Genomic DNA, 20,003 nt, shown 5'->3' on the forward strand with positions numbered 1-20,003 from the left:
AGATAAAAACGATACTTAAGTGTGTGCTCGGTGTCGTTGCTCGGTCAAAGTCGCGCAGGAAAAAGTCATCTGTCTTTACACTCGTTGGTCTTCACACGAGGAGGCTGAACACTTCCGCGTCAGCGCTCTGACATCAAATAAATACAGTCTAAGAAACTAGAGTGAAAACAGCTGTGGCCGGCTTCTGATCAGCCCAGCCAATAAGGTAGGACTAATAGCTCAAGACGAAATTAACACTTTGCACAATCACACAGGCTCGTTCTCAGCTGAGGCGCAAATTATTCTAATTACCAGTAAGTGCAATCAAACAGAAAAACCAATGAAAATGCAGAGTAGAAATAGGTAGGAAACGAACTATACCTTCCTAGTAGCAAGTAAATAATTTAAACAACAGAACTGCGACCAAGTTATTCAAAACACTTACGCGAGCTGCCCGTCGTCCGTCTCTTCTGGTGACTAATCGGCTTTTTTTTTTAATGATTCGCAATCCACACTCAAGTCCCAATCTGAAATGATGGTTCACAAATCTTTTGATTCAGATCCGAACTTCGGAGCGCGGATTGCGAATCATTTGATTAAGATCAGGACCTCGGTGTGGGTTCACGAATATTTTGATTCCGCTCGGGACTTCGGAGCATGTACTGATTTTTTTTTTTTTTTTAAATTAAACCGTACAAAACATCAAAATATTAGGGCAGTACAGTTATAAAGCATAACAAAGAAAAAGAAAAAAAGAGAAAATATACAAATACAAATTCCTTTAGGAAAATAACCATGGTTTTATTACAGTAAATGTGTAGTAACCGTGTTTTTGTTTTTTTTATGTAGTTTACTACAAGTACCATGGTTAACCTATGGTTAGTGTAGCACAACCATGGTTTAACTCTATAGTAGCCTAACTTTTTTTCACCGTAAAAATTAATATAGAGATGCACTTTTGACTGCAGAACTTTGGATCGTTTCCATGTACTTGTTTAGATCAACTCATAAAGAAAAGAGTAGTTTAGAGCCATATTTTTTCCTATAGCCTATTCTCTTTCGAGTAGGTAAACAATGCAAAGAAAACAGAAGTGTCACTTACAAAATGAGATTGGGTTAACATTAAAAAAATCTGACCAAAATTCCTCTGTGGGTACATTGCCAAATCAAGTGAACGACATCTTCATCAGAAGAGTGGCAAAAACAGCAACTCGCTTCAATGTCAGACTTATATTATAATTGCGTCTATTAGCTTTTTTTTTGTGAAATCAGGATTAACTCATTAATCTGTTGCTTGACCTATAGAACTATAGTTTCCAAAGTCAGACATCGCTTGTTATGATTTTCAAGGGCATAGAATTTAGTAGGGACGCTATGTCCCTACCAATATCCAGCGACTACTAAATTGTCCCTATTTTGATCAAACAATGAAATGTCCCCACCAATGCCAAAATCAAACCCACGCTCTGGGAAACTAATATCTGCTGGTTTAAATAATTTGTATTTATTAATTTGAAACAATACAGTTAAGCACATTCATATCAAATGTCATTAACACAAACATGTTACATGAAAGAGAACTTGACCAATCAGACACTCCACTATACAAAAATTAAACATGCTGAGATATCATAATCAGCTTGAGGAGGGCTTAATATTGAGATGACATTTCATAACAGTCGCACAAACACTCTCTTACACACTCACACGTTAGTACGCATAGAGACACAAACACATCTGAATGGTTATTTATGCCCATTGATTCTCTCAGCTTCACAGGATCAACAGTGTTAGTGTTAAGGCAGAATTGCAAGTCCTAATTCACCTCTCCTTTCTTCAGCATATGCACACACACTCAACTCTTTATAACCATACAATCTTTAAGTGTGCAGTGTCTGATAAATACAGGCATAAAGAGCTCTGTTCATAAGAAGCGTATATGATGCTGTCTATGTAGCTCACTAGGTTTTATGGCAGAGCTATTATGGGTGTGCTTTGTGTTGAATGAGGCCTGCCTTCTTTCTTTCTTTCTCCCTCTCACTTTCCATCCTAAAAAGGGAATGTTAATGAAGGTTGTTTAGCTCTTTTTCTCTTGAGGAACTCATTAGATTTCAGCTTATCGTTTCATTAGTGCTTTAGTTTTGTATTTATTGAAATACCTCATTTGTCATGACAGACATGTTACCGCTTCCTGTCTAAGTGGGCGGTTCTTGGCTGTGACTGTGCCTCACCTTATCTTTTGATTACAGATTTTTTTTTTTTAAAGAATAAGTGCTTCTCGGTGTGTGCGTGTGTGTTGAGAGGGAAGGCACAATCTGTTGGTTTTTTAAATAGAGTGCTGAAGGGATGACATATTTTTGTAGGCCAAATCCTGGAAACAAGCATTTTACGTAGCATTTTCAGTTCCATCGTTCTGAAGTCAATGGGTTTTTGAATAAATGCCTGAAATAAAGTCTGTATTGAACACAAGCTCAATATATTTTCATATTTCATTCTACATGCATAACATAAAATACCGATTTGATTGAAAAAGTTGCTGGCTAACTATTGGCTAAATGGAACTACAGCGATTGTTGAGGACATTCAAGGTCATCACATCATACAAGTTAACTCACTAGATGCTTTCACAGCCTCACTGTGTTTGTAATCGCACTCTTGCAAACTATTCAAACTTTCATGGAAAATGTTTTTAAAATAAGTATTGAAAGAGCTGAAGTCATGTGACCGTGCTGTAGCTTGTGTATACACTACGTTTAGCTTTTTACTTCTAGTGATTGTATTTAGGCTTCAAACTCTTGTTCATTTGTGAACAAAATGTGTAAGAATCACAGAGCCTATTTTCTGCTAAAACCAAAGGAAAAATTGTATTGAGTTTTTGTCAAAAGAAGCAGGGTGATGCTGACTTCTTGTTTGGCCTACAAAAATGCAACATCACCGCCGCACCCTGTATCATAAATACAGTAAATAACACTGACAACTCCCCTCTTTCCTTTCAGAAACACAGTGGCATGGTTGATGAGGTTTTCTGTGTGCGAAAGACTACTGCTGCAAAACATCTAGTCAATAACAGTGTCATCTGCGAAGGAATCGGGCCTGTGAATGTGTGTGTGTGTGTGTGTCAGATGCAGGTTCTCTTGGCATGCAGCATTTCTATGAGGAGGTTGTTGCACGGCACCTCTCCGCTCAGGTGTTTGTAGCACAGGTAGTCTTCGCCTTGTGTGCTCAGCACTCTGAACTCAGGAAGGCGCAGCAGAATCTGGCTAAACCTGTCTGGGAATTGCGGATACGCACACAGTGTGTACTCCAACAACGCAGCATTCACCTGCTCGTACACACTCGCCACGTAAGGCTGGTTTTCCAACAGCTTCACATCTGCAGTTAGAGAGAGCAAGGCAGCAGGGTTATTAACTTAGTGTTAACTAAAACTAAAACCATAAAAACATTTACATTACTTATAATCTAAATATAGAAAAAAATACATATTTATAAATTATAAATAATATAATTTAAAAATGTTAACTGAAATAAAATAAAATACAAAAAAAATTAACTATTTCAGCTAGTTGCCAAGGCAACATTGTTCATTTTTATTTAGTTTAAATTGAAATAAAATAACTATTCTTGAAGTGAAATAACTAAAACTAAATGAAAAAAAAAATACTAGCCTATATATAGACACATAAAAAAAAAAACGTATACAAATTTCAGCTATTTGCCAAGGAAACATTTCTTACTTTCATTTCATTTTGAGTTAAAGTACAAAAATAATTAACTTGATAAACTAAATTTGATTTAAAAAAATGATTAAATTAAGAAATAATAATAATAATAAGCTACATTTCGCATTTTGGTTTAGTTTAAGTACTATAATAAACTAAAACTATAAAAAAAAAAAAATTAGGCATATTTAATAACAATTTCAACTAGTTGCCAATGCAACATATTTCATTTTTGTTTAGTTTAAGTTAAAGTACTAAAATAACTAAAACTAATAAATGAAAATTAATAAATGCTATGTAGACATTTTTCAAAACGAATAACAATTTTAGCTAGTTGCCAATGTAACATGGCAGATTTTCATTTAGTTAAACTTTAAGTAGGCCTACTAAAGTAATAAAAATGACTAATTATTAATAAAATGAATAATAAATAAAAAATAATTAAAAACTGGCCTATATAGACATAAACATTTTAGCTAGTTGCCATTTTGAGTTTGAAGCAAAATAACTCAAACTAAATAAAATTAATAAATAGCTACTATACATATATATTTTTTTTAAGTAAAAAAAATAATGAATAAATTTTAACTAAAACTAAAGTGAAAACAGTAAATCTAAAATCTAATTAAAAATATAAACAAAAATTATAACAGTATATCAATGGTAAAATAACACTGAGATGCACCAACAGAGTCTCAAAGACTGGAAAATGGGTTTTCAAGCACTTTCTGAACGCACACAAATACAAACACACACAGGCACTGCATTATGAAAAGCAGCTTTTGTCGGCGCTAAATTGCTCTCACTTAAGCGAACGCGAACAATAAAGGAGCATTTTCTCCTGAAGCTGAGAAAGAGAGGGCCGTGGCGGTGCGGACCAATACGGGGTCAATCCATTAAACTTCTTTTGAGCCGGAGTCTCTCTATAGACGGCGTGTGTGCGCGTCTGCGAGCGGATACGGGGTCCGGCTCCCTGCCTTTGTAAACGGGAGCGATTCAGCAGCCTTTCATTTTAATTAAGCCCATTACCCAGTAACCGCGCGCCCCGCGCCACACAAAGCACGCTGCCACTCACGACAAACAGCGCGATACACGCGCGTCCTCGTTAGCGGGGCTGGAAATCAATGCAATATTCATCTTTTGAGCAGTTAATTAGCCTCGGTCAAACCCTAGCGGAAGAAATATAGATACGCTCAATAAGACGCGGAGCACGGGGTGACGGCCGCTGACGCCGAGCCTATGAAAATGTCTTTTAAATTAAACGATTAAAACATCAGCAGCGTTCAGCATTGCTGGAGAGAGAGAGAGACAGAAAGAGAGACATTTCACACCTCTTCCTCATTACCGAGAAGTCGTTTTGGCCTCTGGAATTAGTTAAGAACTAAAACTAATTGAAACACTAGAGCGTAACTTATTAAGGGAAATATTAAAATAAAAATAAGACATCCTATGATGCATGCACATAACTGCTATCATTGTGTCAGCCAATCGCGTTACTGGAATTCAACAAGCGAAACCAGATTTTATACACAATCTTCTGTTTGACACAAAGTTAATACGTCTTGAAATGTGACACTTTATTTTGGTCTAATGAAATAAAGTTTTACAATTTACTATGGAAAATATAAACTGAAAAATTATCTTGGTTATAAGGTCACAAACAAAAGCACATTCATAGACAACAGTAGGCTACAAAGGGTTTGGGGGTCAGTCATTTTTTAAAAATGTAAAAAGTGAATGTAATGACATTCATAATGTTACAAAAATTATATTTTAAATGCTGTTTTTTAAATTGAAAAAATGAGCAGCAAATCAGCATATTAGAATGATTCCTGAAGATCATGTGACACTCAAAGACTGGAGTAATGATGCTGTAAATTCAGCTTTGCATCACAGGAATAAATTACATTTTAAAATATATGGTATTCAATTAGAAAACGGTTATTTTAAATTGTAATAATTTCAAGAAATGTTTAAAAATCCCCAAACCTTTGAACTGCATGTATGACTGCCCATGCATGGAAAGACATCGGCGGTATCAAAGTCAGTTTACATAATAGATGTCTAACAGTAATGCTAATAATAATAAAAAAAACTTTAATTCAAAGGATCAGAAAAATTAGAGCTAAATTAAGAATGCCTTTAGTGTAAGAACCTTTTGTATATGACACTATCTCCCATCATTTTTTCTAAATGTATAAAATAAAAGTATATTAATCACATTAACTCTTGTTTTATTCAAGAATACTAAACCCAAAAATTGGCCTATTTGCAAAACTAAGTTTCTCGAAAATTCTCTCCATTTTGGAAGTGTAACTGAGGTTTAAGTTGATTTTCCCACCAGGGTTGAAGAGGATGAGGTATTTGAGACAGGCAGTTTCCCTGCGGTCCAGCTGAAGCTCCTGCAGACGGTGCACCAGCTCCTGACCTCTCTGTATCATCCCGCTCAGAGTGACCCCTGCCTGGGCCAGTAAAGACGCAAGCTCAACCTGACACACACATAGACATATACTACATGAAATAAACACATCAAATGTATATTTGTGTGTGTGTGTGTGTGTGTGTACCTCCTGTCCTGTAATGAGAAGCACACTCTCCTCTTTCCCATGATGCAACTGTCTGGCGATGTAGTCCAGCACTAGCAGCTCACTCCAGCAGTTATGCAGCAACTTCATCTGATCTCCCACCTGTGGAGCAGTGAGAAAGTGAATGCATAAAAGTAGACAAAATGATTTCCAAGTATTTTTATATATGCATTATGTAGATTTTTACACTGTTAAAATTCTAAAATATTATTGAGTACATGAACTATATATATATATAAGTTACTCTATAAATTATAAAAATTGAAGTCTATTTGGTGAGGTGTTTTATTTGCTTTTTGATTGAAAGTCAGCTCTAGAGGAGACATTTTTTAATGAAAAAAAGCAGAAGATATCTAAGTTTCCAATTTTTTTATTAATTTTAATACATTTTTATTTTAATAAGCTATATTTGTTATTTAATATTCATTTACAATTATATCAGATTTATATATTTTTATATTATAAATGAGACCATTATATAATATAAACGTACAGAGGTATATAAATATGAAAGGTAAAATATAATTTGATGAGAAGTGTTTTATTTTTATTTATTTATTGAAAATTTGAGAAAATCTGTCTCCTCTAAATCTCTAGAGGAGACGGAAATTATTTTTCTCATGAATCTCTATTTGCTTTCTAAAAAAAAAAAAGAACTAGATAGCCTATTATTAAGAGATCCTACCATCCCACATTTTAATTTTTCATTTCATGTATAACTAAATAATGAATAAATACGCATACACATACATATTTTCATATTCAATGCAATACAATGTGAATGTGTCTTTGTGCCTACACACATACACATTCAGACACGTTTAAAAGGAACCTCACCCACACTAAATTTCCAGAGAGCTGCAAGTTTTCTACCGCCAAACACAATAGCATTGAGTTACTGTATAAAAATGAAACAGAATGGGCTGAACCATCATTCAGATTAGCAGAGATATGAGTCAGGCTTCATTCAATAGCTGGCCGCTATTGTGTGTATTCACACTCCAATTTAGCAGGTGGAGTTGGATTGAAAATAGCCAATTATGTGGATGATATAATTCTACAGAAACACATTTCAGCTCACTGTTGCATACGAGATTCGTGACCCCTCAGGAGCCTCCCGGGGCAGAAAAGTTAATTGCAGCAGGAACGCACTTGTTATTTTTTAAAGCGCATAGAATTGGACGGCAGTTCCATCACTCCCTTTATGCCACGCTTCTGTTGCCATGACGAAAGATCGTATGGCACATTCTGCACACAGTGAAGGAAGCTGGAGTCTGTCTGCTGCTGTAGATACACAGGTACACGATATGCTACACGATCGACAAAAACACGCATGCAAAGCTTTCTATGCAAATGGAGGAAAGCAATACTGAGGCGAACGTTATTAAAAACCACTTCACCGTACTCTAAACAAATAATTTCAAATCTAAAGAATTCAATTTTTGTAGTTATGTAATCAGCTGATAGTCGCAAACAACTAGTGTTATGAAAATCAGATGTAATTCACTTAAAATGCAAAAGAGAAATAAAAACATTTGAGTTTGAAATAACATGAGGGTGAGTAAATGGTGATATTTTAATTTTTTTATCGATCCTTTTAACCTTGTTTGAAAAAACGAATAAAAAGCAAGTAATGCTAGCTTATTTAAGCTTAGCTAAAGCTAGTGAGCGTTTGAATACAGAGAAACAGCTTCAGACTAAAGTTATTTTGAAGCAAGTCATTTCATACTTGAAAAGAAAAAACCTTTCTGCATTTCCAGCTGCCAACACCATTCCACCAATTAACAGCAAAATAAGAGTGTTTGTAGGGAACAAATCTATCATTAAGGCATTTTAACTTTAAACCGCTGCAACCAACTAAAGTGTGAGTCCATAATATTGATTTTGCCAGTGAAAAAGTGGTCTTGTCTGAATCAGGAGAGAAATATGCACTGATCAAGCAAGCAAAAACAGTCTAAAACCATTCTAAATAAATCAATTGGTTCGTTTTGTTGTGAGAGGACAACAGGGGATGGACTTTTTACTGGAAGAAGCATTATTATGAACACTCCTATTGTGGCCTTATGATGGACTTGTTTCATACAAGCATAGTTTTTCACTTCACAAGAGGTTGATTGATGGATTGGAGAGGTGTGGATTACTTGTGGATTATTGGGATGTTTTTATCAGCTGTTTGGACTCTCATTCTGACGGCACCCATTCATTGCATTGGTGAGCAAGTGCTAAAGCAAGTTCTCCAAATTTGTTCCTGACGAAGAAACAAACTCATCTACATCTTGGATGGCCTGAGGGTGAGTACATTTGAGCAAATTTATTTTTGACTGAACTATTCCTTTAATAGCTACATTAACTTCACATGACTTTCACAAGAAAAAAACAAGTAAAGACAAAAAGGTTTATCAATTAAAGTGACAAAAAGCCCAAAGAAAATCAATAAAATCAATCAATGATACTAAGTGCTACAGTAAGGACTTTCAGAAAAACTAACTTCCCTTTTGAATACTGAACCTGCGACTTACTACCATTACTAGTGTACTAGCATTTTTCAGCTTGTCCTCGGAGGCATCACCATAAGTGCTGTGTGAGGCCGCTTTTGGAGAGTGTCAGATGCCCTTGGCACCCCAGTGTGGGCTATTATATGGGACAGAGAAAAAGCTTTGCTCTGAAAAGATTATGAGTAAAACAAGACCCTTGTCCATTTCTCAGCAGTAGCTGTTGACTCTGAAATCACACACAGACGTGCACACATTCACATCCACACTTGAACGCCACAACACTTCCCTGTCAGTGCTTTATATATTTTGTAACCCTCATTTATCAGCGATAATACCTGCCTGCTGCCCCAGACTTCCACAACACAGGCTTTATTCTTGTTGCTATTTCTCTCTCCGTTTTATCTTTGCAGAATAAACCTGCCTCTTTTTGTGTTGCAGGAATTTGAGATTTTGACCCAGAAGGACACAAATGTCCAGCTGTATGAATGTGGAAGTAAAACTCACAAACTGACCACAGAGGACAGAAGCTACATTTAGAATTCCATTTTAGTGTACTGCTCACTGCTCAATATAGCTGTTTACTTCTTACACACACAGACATATATATATATATATATATGTGTGTGTGTGTGTGTGTGTAATGCCATGACCATGTAATAACATGATCAAATAATTGGTTAGAATATAACCAGAATTTTTTGCAATAACAGACAATATGCAAATGTTAATATGCTGTTTTTTCACATGGCTTCAAGTTTAAATAATTTAGACGTTTCCGTCGTTCATTTAAAATATTGATTTTTTAATAACATACTTTTTTTGGTGTTGTTGTTAGAATGTCTTTACTTTGCCAGTTCTGAAGTAAATCATGAAGGAAATGTAAAAAAATTATGGCAGGTTTAATTATCAAACTGTTAATGTCAGTTGAGGGTCAGGTTTATTTATTTAGAAATTACTTTTATTCAGAAAGGACACATTAAACTGATCAAAAGACGGTTACAAAAGATTTAAAAAATTTTTTTAAATGCTATTCTTTGAACTTTCTATTCATCAAATAATCCTAAAAAACTGTATCATGGTTTCCACAAATATATAAAGCAGCACAACTATTTTCAACACTGATGCTAATAATAATAATAATTATTATTATTATTCTTGAGCAGCAAATCAGCATATTCGAATGATTTCTGAAGGATCATGTGACACTGAACACTGAAAATGATGCTGAAAATTCAGCTTTGCATCCCAGAAATAAATGACATTTTAAAATATATTCAAAAACAAAACATATGTTATTTGAAACTGAAATAATATGTTACACATAACTGAGTTTACTGTATTTTTCTGTATTAATAAATGCAGCCTTAGTCAATCTAAAAAAAATAAAAAATAAAAATAATCAACCTCAAACTTTTGAAATCATCAGTGTATTGCATGCACGCGCACACACACACACAAATGCATTCTACACACTGTCTGCTAGATTGAGATGCACACAAACCATCCTAAACATCATTCAAACTGTCAGACACACACTGCATATGTTTGTCTTCAGAGGGTAAATAAACTAACAGTTCACATCCGGCATATGTGTAGGTGTGATGTGTGTGTGTGTGTGAACACACCTGTTCAGGTAATAGTGTGACGTGGAAACAATCCATCAGCACAGGCAGAGGAAGTGATGATGGTATTAGTAGCGCAGCATCCTGTCTCAGTGGCTTTATTACAGTCAGTCAGTATGTCATGTCAAAAATACCATGGTATCACTAAAGCTTTTATGAATATGGTATTTTGGAATAGCCTATATCAAAGTACTATGGTATTACTGATACCATGACTGTACACTTTCAGAACAAAATGTATAAAAATCTGCAACTAGTGTGGTACCTTATCAAAAGATAAACCTTTGTACCTTATTTACCTTTTCTTAAACTTTATGATGTTTTATTAACAAGGTCCGGGAGGAGCGTGTCAGATACTTAGCCTAATTAACACAGGAGGTTCGCACTCAAGTTAATCAATTTACGGCTATAAATACAGCTGACATACTTCTGTTCATTTGACGGTTTATCAGCATCCCTCCACCACCCCTTCTCCACTAAAGAGGTATCACTAGAGTTCTCACCACACTATGGGGGGGTACTCTGGGTTCGGGCCATTCCTGAGCCCGGAGTCCTTCCCCAGGACAGCACGCCAAATACGCATTACCATACTCGCCAAATACGCATTACCTTACTCGTGCTAAATATATGTAAGTGTGAACTCTTGAATCTTAAAGTTTCATATTAGTACTTTTTTGAAAGGATATCGGCCCAGTGACAGCTTTTGTACACTTTCTTTTGAGAGTGTACCATTGCAGTTTTGATTTTTTTGGAATCACTGACATACTATTATAGTTTTTGTTAATATTTAGAATTTTATTGTATTTTTAGAAATGTTAGACTGTATGGTTATAATTTTAGTTTGAAGATAACCCTGCACAACTTTTTCATTTTCTTTTTCTTTTTTAAATAAGGAATTAATATGAAGCCACTTCAGAATAGCATCAAAGAACAGGCCAAAACTACACCAATTTTCTAAAATAAAGAATATTTTATATATTTTTATATATATTTATATATTTTATATATCTGTATATTTTGCCTACAAACAGCATGGGTAAAGATAATAATTCTGGTCAATCATATTAGTGTTATTCATTCTCTGAGCCAAAAATATGATCTCCAGACCTGTAGGTGGCAGACTAAATCAAACTGATGGACACGAGAAGCATATTTACTGCATTTTAAATGAACAAAACAAATATTCATTAAATGCTCAGACTAAACACTGACAATACAAGCATTTGCTGTCTAGAAAGAATTGAAAAGCAGAGGCTAATGTTGATTTTGCTGGCATTTATAAATCAATTACAATAAAATTCAACATTCTTTAAAATGAAAGATTCTTCAATGGTTCGTATAGGTTTGGCAAAATAATGTTCTTTTCATTGGGTCCTTTGGAGATGAAAAAAGTTCTTCAGGTTCTTCAGATCAGCGTATTGGTTTCTAAAGAACTAAAATAAAAAGGTTTCAGTGGAATGTAAAAAGGTTTTCTGATTACATCAGAATATAAAAACTACTTTGTGTCTAATTGGAATCTTTCAGGAGCGAATAATAGTCAGCTGAGTAAAACAAGTATTTTCTGCAGGAATCTGATGAATTAAAAAGAGTGAGACGTGTTGAATAAGAAAAATCTTCAGGCAGACTGAACACACGGACACTGCAGCATTCACATTCTCTGCTTATCTGGAGAGGAATGCTGTTGCTAAACCCCCCCACACACACATGCGCGCACACACACACACACAGGTCTGAGAAGCAAAGGACTGGAAATCGTACTGTTTGTACTAAAATGGAAGAAAATCAAGTAAAAGATTCAATCCTATATGGTGCAGACTAACAATTGTTTTAAATCAAATTCCTATCTGACTATCATGTGTCTTATTGCAGTCTTGTATTTGTATTTGAAACTAAAAATTTATTGCAATATTAATGCTGCTATTTCAATGCAATAATTCCATGTTTTCATTCACTTTGTACGTTTTTTCAGATTTTAATAAATAATGTTTCAGATTTGACTTTGGCCTTCCTATTGTTTTCAAAGCCTCTGTTTCCTACATCCGTTTTATCTCTATATTTGTTTGTTTGTGTGTTGAGAAGGTTATTCTATTATGTGTATGTGATTTCACAGAGTATCATTGTCCGTGTGTGAGAATACCAGTCAGGGTTACTATGTATATTGTGTGTGTGTGTGTGTGTGTGTGTGTGGTTGAAATGCTGTAACGTGTGATTGTGTTCATGCTGCATTGTTAGCACAGTTTGGAAACAGTACAGAGAGCGACAGGAGCTCAGAATGGACAAAAGAAAGGAGTGTATCCTCTATTTCCTCTAAGACAACAACACTCTTAAGTTTATTTAAAGAGCTCTTCAGGACCATTTTTTAAAGGTCTATGGTTATAATGGACAAAATATAGCCGGAGCTCTCAATTTATTATTTTCCTAAAAACGTTAATGAGCCTTCTGAAGTGAATCTGAAATATATCTCAACATTTCGGACAATAAATCCAGACTTCAAATACAGTTTAAATAATCTTATGATAATTGCAAAATTGCTATTAAATGAATTCAGTTCAGAATCCAGTATGGATTCTCAAGAAATAGTGTTTGGCGTCAGTAAGATTTTTTAAAAAGAAATTCATACTTTTATTTAGAGCTGTCAAACAATTCATTGTGATTAATCGCAATGAAATAAAAGTTTTTGTTTACATAATATATGTGTGTGTGTGTCCTGTGTATATTATGTTTATATAAATACACACCCATGCATGTATATATTTAAGAAAAATATATTATGTTTATATATTAAATATATTTATATATAATATAAATTATATTAATATATAAATTATATAAATATATGTAAATACATGTAAATATTTTCAAAATATATACTGTGTGTGTGCGTCTTTATATATACATAATAAATATACACAGTACACAAAAACATTTATTTTGGATGTGATTAATTGTGATTAATCGTTTGATAGCACTACTTCTATTTAGCAAGGATGCATTAAAATAATCGAAAGTGACAGTAAAGACTTTTTTATTTGTAACATTGTAAAATATTTATTTCAAATAAATGCTGATTGTTTTACATTTCTATTCATCAAAGAATCCTGAAAGAAATGTATCACAAACAGTTTAGGCAACACGACTGTTTTCAACATTGATAATAATAAGACATGTTTCTTTGATCATCAAATCAACATATTATATTAATTTCTGAAGGATCATGTGACACTGAAGACTAGAGTAATGATGCTGAATATTCAGCTTTGCATCACAGAAATAAATTACATTTGAAAATATATAAAACAGTTATTTTTAAAATTGTAATAATATTTCACAATATTACTGTTTTTACTGTATTTTTGATCAAATAAATCCAGCCTTGGTGAGCATAAGAGACTTCTCATATTAAACCCAGATCTTTTGAATGGTATATAAATGCACAAAACATGCCCTATAGTGATTATTATCTTTATTCACCATACTATGTTCAGACTTTTCTATCAACACCAGCTCAAACCATCTTTACAATGCAATGTTTCCTGCTATTTGTGTCATTTATGCTACAAAACCTCATAAAATGACCAGACAGCTATAATAATTTCCTCAAATACACCTGTTGATTGAATCACATCAGACATCACTGTCCCCGTGCTAGAGCCATTATAAATGTGACAGTGAGCCAGAGCAAACACGGCCGGGACTGTTCATCTGAAAACACACACACACACACACACACACACACACACTAACTCCCTGTTCATTGATGTCAGCATCATTTCATCATGCCAAGCGCATCCGCTCTGTTTGTGCAAACATTGTGTGTGTGTGTGTGTGTGTGTGTGTGTGTGTGTGTTTATGTGTGTAAAAGTCCCAATATTACTATCTATAATTATTATCTGATGATGCTGGATTCAAAATTATCAATAAAAAATTTAAATCAAGTGCAGATTTTTCACAAAATAAGAATTGAGTTAAGATATATACATCAACTTTGCACTTATCAAAATAGAAAAAAAGGTTATATTCTAAATGTATTATTTAACATCTGCAAATGAGTGAAAAGAAGATGCTTGCTCAATTTGCCTCAAATGCTTCATGTAATGTCAAATAACTTGACATGAACACAAGTATATAAATAAATTAACAAAGCTTTTTTACCCTCACAAAATCATAATTATATGTCAACATTTGGATGAAAAACACCCACAGATGTAGCAGAAAACCTCTGGGTCATGTTTGCATTTTCTTGCTGCTGACCAAAACTCTAAACTTGAAATCAGGATAAGGCATAAAATAGTGTCTTCAAAATCATTCATACATGTGGAAAATGGCTGAGAACTGAACAAATAGTTGTTGTGATAAGAATTGTGTCTTTGTGGCAGTTTTTCTGGTGATTAAAGACTTTCTCCTTACAAATGATTGTTAAAAGCAAAAATGCGACAAAACACATCATATACTGTAAGAAAGTGTGACGTGCTTGAGCAAAACAGACTATATTTTTTGGAATCAGCACCCCCAAAATTAGTAGGAAACAAGTATTGGATTTTGTTCAGCAAATATGATGCAAGGCAGTTTATTAAAGGGACAATTCACCCAAAAATTCAAATTCTGTTATCATGTACTCACCCTCAAGTTGTTCCAAACCTGTATAAATGTATTTCTTCTGCTGAAACTCAAAAGATATTTTGAAGAATTTTGGTAACAGTTGACGGCAGCCATTAACTTCCATAGTATTTTTCTCCCTACTATGGAAGTCAATGGCTACCGTTAACTCAACATTCTTCAGAATATCTTTTTTTGTGCTGGGCATGAGAAAGAAACTCATACAGGTTTGGAACAACGTGAGGGGGAGTTAATGATGACAGAATTTTCATGTTTTGAATCTATTTAATTCAGTTTCGCTCGTGTTCACACTTACCTTGAGCTCCTTGAAGAAGATGCAGCTCCGCGCCCACTCCACTATAGAGAAGAGCGTCTGATCAGCCATGTGGCACATCAGGCTGAAGGTGCTGAGCCGTTCCTGTTTGGCAGCGAGACGTGTGTTCTGTTCCTGATTGGCTGCCGCGCTCCGAGAGTTCTGTTCCTGCTGCAGGTGGGCCAGGTGAGCGCTTATCTTGCTTTGCACCTGCAGCTCATCTTGCTCACAGCGAACAAACTCCAGAACCAGCGGCGGTACCGTTAAGCCTGGCAGGGCGAGCGGTGGGCTGGTCGACACTCGCGTCTGGTCGACATATGTGTAGCCTGGAACAGATTCTGGGGAGCTGGCGCTGGTGTACTGCTCTGAGCTTGTGTAGTGGTCGGGGTACTCAGATTTGATGGCGCGGCTGGGCAGGGTGGGATACGCCGGGTACTGTGCTGGCAGAGGGGTGTGGGCCGGGATTGGGACTGATAAACTCAGGGAACTGGATGCGTAGAGGTTGTGTTCGTAATCTGTAGGGGCCACCGAGGTGACGATGTTTGGGTGGGTGTTTTTTGGAGCCGGGGTGGACAGAGCGGTGCTGAAGCTGTAGTCTGACTGATGGGATGACATCAAAGGGGGCGTGGCTTCCATCTTTAAGCCGCTCGCCCGGATGAGAGCTTTCTTCTGCTGCTTTAACGCCCGGTCTCGTTTGTACATGGGGCCAAATTTATTGCGCCCTCCTCGCATCCTATCAGCACGGACAGCTGTGAGCACAAACAAAACCATATTACAATACATTTTATATTAATATTCATATTTAACAGTATTATACAAAAGTATTTTATAATTGAATATTATTCTCAATCTAAATAAAAATCAAATACAGTAGGCCTAGGCTACATGTTCTGTATTTGATGTATATTTAAAAGCATTATATAATGTATTATAAAAAGAGTTATATAGTACTTTTTACATTACTCTATAATTACTGTATAATATATATATATTATAATCTAATCTAATTTGTCCAAAAAATATAATAAAAACAGTCTTATACATGCTCAGTATAAAGTGTATGTACATTATACATACATATATATATATATAATAATATGAAATTAAATACCTAAATAAAAAAAATCAGATCAGTGGTTGAAGTAGAGTTTTTTCTCAAATTAAATAAATAATAAATAGATACTTGTGGAACTGAAAGAGGTTCTCCTAATGTATGTATGTACCAGAACCGTTTTTGGTTCTAATTGGAATATTTATTTTAGAAGAAATTAATCGTGTTCTACAAACAGTTACATGTTGCTTCTGGTCGTTTCTCTAAAATTCGTCCTTCTATTAACTCACGAACTAGTTAAAAATACCTCTATAGCCTGACTGATTAAAAATAGAGCTGTGCTTAAATGAATACTTAACCTTGATCCAGAGGCAAAGCGCGCGCAGCCGGTAAGGCAAAGGTGCCTGCAGATAATAGCGACCTTGCAACAAGAACGGAGATTTTTTTTCTTCACTGTTTAATTTTTTTCTCGTCTTTTTCTCTAATTCTACATCTACATCTGAAACTAATCAACCGGCTGCAATGCAATTTCAATTCTTATTCGTTTTTTAAATAGACCAACCTGCTTTACGGAATATGATTTAATCGTTTTTTAGCCAATTGTTCGATTAGGACTTACAAAAGATTGCCTTTCATCCATATACATACAGATTTGAATAATAAATGTTAAGATAAAAAATGTACGAGGAATTAGAGCTCTAAAAAGGAAAAATATCATTTTTATAAGAAAATATTTTCAATTGCATTATTATTATTTGATATCCAATTATCCTTTATGAATTTCATATTTATGCAGTTGTCTATACTGGACTGAATTTGAGATTAAATATGAGTTTAAGCATATTTCGCTCACCTTCCAGCCGCATCCCGACGTTCAGACATTTCTGGAAGCGGCAGAACGGACACCGTTTCCTCTGGGTTTTATCGATCTTACAGTCCTGACTCTCTGCACATGTGTACCGTTTGTTATTTTGTACGGTCCTCTTAAAGAAACCCTTTAAAATGGAGGGAGAAAATAATGTTACCATTCGACAAAAAAGAAGAAAAATATTTAAAATGATACAGAATAAATTCCATAGAATAATTTATCTATAGAAAAATGGGCAAAGTGACTTTAAAATTAATAAACAGGCTAATGATTTGTTCGCAGTGACTGTAACATCGAAATTGTATTTATTTAATATCTAATATATCGACAAAAAATGTCTAATGAGGCGCATTTGTCAGCTAAAGTGTTTCTACTTGATCTGACCCTTAAAACCAGCCACATTGTTAATAGCCAGGTTGATTCAGTCATAGACCTATTAAAATATTCAGGATAAATAGCTAAATAGCCTATATTAAACATTTAAATTAAACAATTGATTCATACTTAAAACCTGTTAATTTAGATTAATTTCATCACATTAGACAGAGTTTAGGTAACTGAAAACATTATGCAGTAGCCTATATTTAAACCGTCTGATTTAATACCTTGCAGCTCTCGCAGGTTAATAAACCATAATGATAGCCAGAAACTTTATCCCCACACACCGGACACAACTCTTCCAGGTCCGTATCATAACTGTAGTCCATTCCGCCCCGCCGAGCGCCTGCGCACAAACACATTAACACAGCGCTTCTTCAGTGCCTCAGCAAACCTTGTATATGATTCTTGCCATTAAAGATGATTTTATGGGTTATTTAAAAAGCACTATAACATCGAAGGTTTTCCAGAAATAACAATAATAAAAAATAAAAAGAGAGAGAGAAAAAAAATATATAGGCTATATATATATATTGATCCACCAAATAGTAAAACCCTTGCTGACGCTAGATGCAACCTTAAAAAAAAGAAAAGTGAAACATATGAAAACTAATTCTATAAAATGCCTTTAAATGATCACATTAAATACATTCACAGCTAGGCTACGCTATAAACATTATTTTTAGAAGCTGTAAATACAACAAAGTGTTTTACAAGAAAATACAAGTCTTTCTACTTCAAAATTTCGCGTTAAATTACTTGCCGTTTCTTTATTCATTTGTGAAATTAACTAACAATTTCTGAATAAAAAATTTTCTACACCATTTTTTTTCAGTGTGTATCAAAAAGTAGGTATTTACATTCCTGCCATTGACAAATCTCAGCGCGTTTAAAGATTTCGAAAAAAAACATTATAGTTGAAATTTTAGCCTTGCAATTTTTGTGAGTAAATGACAATCACCTTACAGCGTTGTCATTTAAGAACTATAGCCTACTACCATGTGCCTATTTGTATTATTTTGTTAAATATAGCCTGTCAAACACAGTCATGAACATAATTATGTGGTATATACAATTCTAAGTTTATTAATAGAATAATCATTCTCTGCTTGGAATGACTGGAACGAAAGCATGTGATGTTAGCGTGAAAGGCACCGTTACCTGTCAGTGACTCTCTGTTCCCCTGCGGTGCTTCAGTGCTGCTGATCTCTGCGCGAGGAATTTAATCACCAGAGCCCCGACACCGCGCGATCGTGAGAGTTTCCCCGGTAAAAACCCGCGTGATGTGTGCGAGGACAGCGCGAGGGCAGCAGCTCTTTAGTGTTTGGCCTCGTGCGTTCACACAGTAGACATGCCCTCATATTCACACACACACACACACACACACACACACACACACACACAACAGTCAATGAGCGACAGGAAGAAGCGCCTATCTGCAACAGGTACTGAGGATGGGGAGGAGACATCACTTTTCAAACGATTGCTCCAAATAAACTCTGAATCATTTCAGAGAATTTTATGATTAAAAATAAACACAGCTTTGCTTTCAAATCGACTGACCTTTTGTTGTTAATATATAGCCGATTTTTATTTTAAGAAAATACAAAAGCTGTCACTGGGCCGGGACCTTTTCAAAGTTAGGTTAATAATTATGCACTATACTAATATTTACACTTTAGGTAAAAATATGTCATTTTAATGTACTAATGCACACCTAAAAAAGGTACAAAAGTGTACCTTTTGAAAAGGTAGACGTAATGCCCCAGTGACAGCTTTTGTACCTTTTTTTCTGAGAGTGAGGAATAAAAAAAATAACAATAGTTGCATAAATATAGCACTTTCACATCTTAATGGAACCTTCATTTTATGCATTATTATAAAACGCGTAATTTATAGACCAAATTAAAAAAATAAACTACTATTTTACGTATAGCCTACTTTTTTCCCCACTGAGATCTGATTTGTCCAACAACTGATGATTGTCTTCCAACATCATCTTCATCACAAACATAGATGGCGGTAAATGTTTCCTTCTTCGAGCTATAGAAGAATAACACGTCAACAAAAAATAAACCGAAAAATAGATACCCATTTCAAAGGCTGTAAAGTATCACTGAATCACTGTGAGCAAGAATTTACCTGTTCATATATTGATTTTTCAAAAGTTTAGCAATTTAGTCAAATGCAAAAAAAAAAAAAAGGTCATAAGTGAAATGTTTTGATTTAATCTGTGGAAGAGGATTTTGTTGGCTAGTGATGGTGTCAGGAAAATCAAAGCTCAGAATCAGTCATTTCTTGACATTATGACATTTATAATTCATCATATTTATTATTTATCAAAAGAGAAAGTGACATTTTAATATGACAGTCAAAGTATCTCTTGAATCACGTATA

The 20,003-nt window shown here is 34.7% G+C and overlaps 1 protein-coding gene across 1 annotated transcript; it reads right to left on the reverse strand.

The window, feature by feature from the left end:
• Positions 1-1,460: 1,460 nt before the first annotated feature.
• LOC306862894 (nuclear receptor subfamily 5 group A member 2-like) lies at positions 1,461-18,940 on the reverse strand. Its single transcript, XM_079405955.1, has 7 exons — positions 18,768-18,940; positions 17,834-17,952; positions 17,214-17,355; positions 15,313-16,058; positions 6,266-6,385; positions 6,040-6,187; positions 1,461-3,351 (listed from the first exon to the last, which is right to left on the reverse strand). The coding sequence occupies exons 2-7, from the start codon at positions 17,933-17,935 to the stop codon at positions 3,098-3,100; spliced, it is 1,512 nt and encodes a 503-aa protein (XP_079262081.1). The 5' UTR covers positions 17,936-17,952; positions 18,768-18,940; the 3' UTR covers positions 1,461-3,097.
• Positions 18,941-20,003: the final 1,063 nt, after the last annotated feature.

The sequence above is a fragment of the Barbus barbus genome (genome assembly GCF_936440315.1).
Source record: "Barbus barbus genome assembly, chromosome: 43".
Lineage (NCBI taxonomy): Eukaryota > Metazoa > Chordata > Actinopteri > Cypriniformes > Cyprinidae > Barbus > Barbus barbus.

Excerpts from the sequence above, each read along its gene's own strand:
- LOC306862894 (XM_079405955.1), bottom strand. The coding sequence starts at position 17,935 with ATGGACTACAGTTATGATACGGACCTGGAAGAGTTGTGTCCGGTGTGT. Across the intron at positions 16,059-17,213 it reads CGTCGGGATGCGGCTGGAAG|CTGTCCGTGCTGATAGGATG; the intron begins GTGAGCGAAATA and ends TTGTGCTCACAG. Across the intron at positions 3,352-6,039 it reads CCTCATCCTCTTCAACCCTG|ATGTGAAGCTGTTGGAAAAC; the intron begins GTGGGAAAATCA and ends CTCTAACTGCAG.